This window comes from Gavialis gangeticus, unplaced genomic scaffold (assembly GCF_001723915.1).
Source record: "Gavialis gangeticus isolate Ggan-Ray unplaced genomic scaffold, GavGan_comp1, whole genome shotgun sequence".
NCBI classification, from domain to species: Eukaryota; Metazoa; Chordata; order Crocodylia; family Gavialidae; genus Gavialis; species Gavialis gangeticus.
Window position 1 is genome coordinate 8,838,657 of NW_017729018.1, and position 3,393 is coordinate 8,842,049.

The 3,393-nt window shown below is 63.7% G+C and overlaps 1 protein-coding gene across 1 annotated transcript in view; it reads left to right on the forward strand.

The window, feature by feature from the left end:
• The window catches only part of SHD (Src homology 2 domain containing transforming protein D), a 13,326-nt gene that overhangs the window by 6,559 nt on the left and 3,374 nt on the right, over positions 1-3,393 (forward strand). Inside the window, exons 2-6 of the mRNA XM_019513398.1 lie at positions 1,341-1,343; positions 1,410-1,518; positions 1,951-2,128; positions 2,302-2,455; positions 2,822-2,941. Coding sequence (XP_019368943.1) covers positions 1,341-1,343; positions 1,410-1,518; positions 1,951-2,128; positions 2,302-2,455; positions 2,822-2,941 — 564 coding nt within the window. The remainder of the gene's footprint in view (positions 1-1,340; positions 1,344-1,409; positions 1,519-1,950; positions 2,129-2,301; positions 2,456-2,821; positions 2,942-3,393) is intronic.

The following is a 3,393-nucleotide window of genomic DNA, read 5'->3' on the forward strand; positions in this document are numbered from 1 at the left end:
AAAATTTGCATGATGTAAAGTTAGTCTTTGTGGGGGATCCTCAGTGTCCCTGTGGTGGGTTCCTGGCAGGGAAGGTGGGCAGAGGTGGGTGCCACCCAGCCAGCCCCTCATTAGCATGTCTGCTCTCAGCTCTGTGGCTAGAGACAAATGTAGGGGGAGCAACTGCCCCAAGGGATCTGTCACACTGCACCCCATACGCCCCCTTGGCACTGGCATTGTGAGCCAGGCCAGACCCTGGGAAAATTGAGGCACTGAGGGCAAAGGTGGAGGTCACGGGCAGGGCAGGGATGCTGCTCCCCCTCCCCCTGCCTTGCTACTTCCCTGTCTCCACCTGCTCCCAGTCATTCAAATGCCAGCAGTAAATTCCCAGCCGGGGCCTGGGCTCTGGGTGGCGAATTTATGGTGACAACAGAGCAGCCGCAGTTTGGGCTGGCAATGAACCAGGTCTTTAATACCAGCTGTCCAGGGCTGATCCCTTCCCCTGCCCCCATGGATGCCCAGGGAGACTGCGGGGTGGACAGGGCCCTGGGAAGTGGTCAGAGGATGGCACTGCTCCCCTCCCCCTCTTGATTAACCCGTGGCATGCAGGCTGCCTGGCAAGCTGCCCTGATGGTGGCCCATTGATCTAAAAAGCTTGGGAACCCCTGCTTTAGCCCATCGGCTCCGCTGGGTGGGGTCTGGCCCCCTGCATGGCATTGGAGGGCAGCTGCCGGGCATAGGCCGGTTTAGGGGCTACTTCCTGACAATGCTGAACTGCAGCCACCTCTGGGGTGTTTACCAGCCGTGTGAGCTCCCACCGCCCTGCATGCCAGACCCGCTACAGGCTGTGGTTGCTGCAACCTGTTGGCTGCTCCCAGCCACAGAGGACCCCTGGGGAGGGCCACAGATCAAGGGGAAGGGGGCATGCACTTCACTCCTCTGCCTTGTTCTGAGCCCTTGCACATGCACACGCAGACACTCACACACACACTTACACATGCACATGGACTTCAGGGGCCCAGGGTCTGTGCAGTGTCTGGGGCCAGGGCTCAGAGGCTGGGGCTGTGGGGTGGGGTACCCCGCGCGCTGGATTTTGACTGGAGGGTGACTCCCCTGTTCTGGGTCCTGGATCCCAGGCCAGGGGGGGCTGCCCTGCTCTCAGGCCTGGGATTGAGCCCCCAGCTCCCAGGCTTACAGTGGGTGATGGGGTGGGGGTGTCCTACAAGGGTTTCCTCCAGGGACTTGAGGCCAGCAGTGAGCACATCAGGCCTTGCAGGCTAAGCAGAGATAGACCAAGTCGGTGCTCGGATGGGAGACTTGCAAGAGGCAGCTGACTCCCATCAGTGGCCCAGACCCTGGAGCACGTGGGTCAAGGCAGACCCTGCTCTCAGCACTAAGCGCCTGCTCCCACCATAGGGCCCCGGAAACAGCGAGTACTCAGACCCCTTTGATGCCCAGCAGGAGCTGCGTGGGGATGGGGAGGCCGAGGCGCTGCCCGAGAACAATGGCTACGTGGAGCCCTATGATGCCCAGCGTGTAGTGGCAGGGAAGTGCGGCCATGGGCAGCCAGCTCTGATTGTGCCTGGCACTGCCAGCACCCCAGGATTGTGGGGGAAGGGGTCCTCCAACACTGCCCCAAGTCTACCGAGAGCCCTGGCCTGGTGGCTGGGCCGGGGAGTAGAGCTCCTGGGTGGAAGACCACCCCTGAGAGGTGGGCTAATGGAAGGGGCTGCAGCCCCCTGGCAGCTTGTCTACCTGTACCAGGCACAGGTACACCTGGCAGCCAGTGGCCCCCTTTGAACCAGCACCTCCTGCCTGGCCTCCGTCCCTCCCACAGGAGCACCCCTCCTCTGCCCTCCCACCACAACAACCACACCCCATCCCTTCTCCCTGCCCCTGCCCCATCCTCTTGTGCCACCCCCTACTCCCTGGCTTGCAGACGTCCAGTGCAAGGCCGAGCAGGATGGGCAGCGGGTGAAGAAGTCCCGGAAGGGGCTGCAGCTGTACGACACCCCCTATGAGGAGCGGGAGCGAGACGCCAAGGACAAGGGCCGTGAGAGCCGCCTGCCCCAGGACGACGAGCGGCCAGCAGACGAGTACGACCAGCCCTGGGAGTGGAAGAAGGACCACATTTCCCGGGCCTTTGCAGGTGCGAGTAGTGGGGGACTGGTCTGGGGCTGGAGATGGGACCTTGAGCTCAACCCACCAGATGTGGGAGGTTGCTGGGCCATGGGGGCACCTGGGAGCTATGGAAGGGGCCCCCCAGCCTCTCCCTGCCCCTGGCCCAGTGGGTAACGCTCTGCTGTGCTGCCTTCCCCACAGTGCAATTTGAGAGCCCCGACTGGGAGCCCAAGGAGCACCGGCACCCACCCCAGACCCTGGCAGGCAGTGCCAAGCCCAGCCGGTCGCAGAGCCCGGAGCGCAGCGCCCCCATGGCTGAGCGTGTGGACCCCTCGCTCCCGCTGGAGAAGCAGACGTAAGTCCCGGGGGCCTGGCCCAGCCATGTGGGGGTGCTGAGGGCCAGATGCCACGGTGACAGACCCTCTCCTGGGGGGAGCCCTGCCGGGGGACCTGAGGCTGTGCCCAGCCTGGGGCAGTCAGGCCCCCGGGGGTGTGAGATCGGGGTGGAAATCATGGGATCAAAATGAGGGAGACAGGTCCTTCTAACCACTGCCGGGTGCCCCCAGCTCGTACGCTCCAGCCAAAGGCTCTGACCATCCCCTGCCAGATTCCTCAGCTAATCCTATGCCTCCAGCGGCTGGGGCTTCGAGGGAAGCCCCTGAGGTGGCAGGGCTCCCTCGGATGTCCCCTGCCACTGAAGTGCCCCTCTCGCTCGGGCCAGGTGGTACCACGGCTCCATCAGCCGGGCGGACGCTGAGAACCTGCTCACGCTCTGCAAGGAAGGCAGCTACCTGGTGCGCAACAGTGAGACCAGCCACCGCGACTACTCCCTGTCCCTCAGGTGAGACGCTCATTGCCCCCCAGTGCCAGGCACAGCACCTCCCCGCCCCTGGGTGCTCCCCCACGGGGAGGTGGCTTATTCAGCAGTTACCCTCAGCCTGCCAAGGTGTGAGCTAGGGAGAAACCGAAGCAGGGAGCTGGGGAGCTGGGAACAGAACTCAGGAGTCCAGGAGTCAGAGGGTGTCCAGCTCCTCCCCTGGGTCGGGCACTACCCCCCACCCAAGCCCCACCTGGCTCCCACTGCATAGAGATTCATGACCAGAGCTGCCCACTCCTGATTCCCACAGCCCTGCTCTAACCACTACCCACCCCCGCCCCGAACACTTCCCGGGGTTTGTCTCTGGGGATGGCAGAGCTGCCTGATTTAAGCAAATCCTCTGTGCAGTGACCTGCCACTGATACCAGAGAAAGGTGATGGAAGAGGGTTGGGCAGGGGATGGGGGGGGGGGGGGG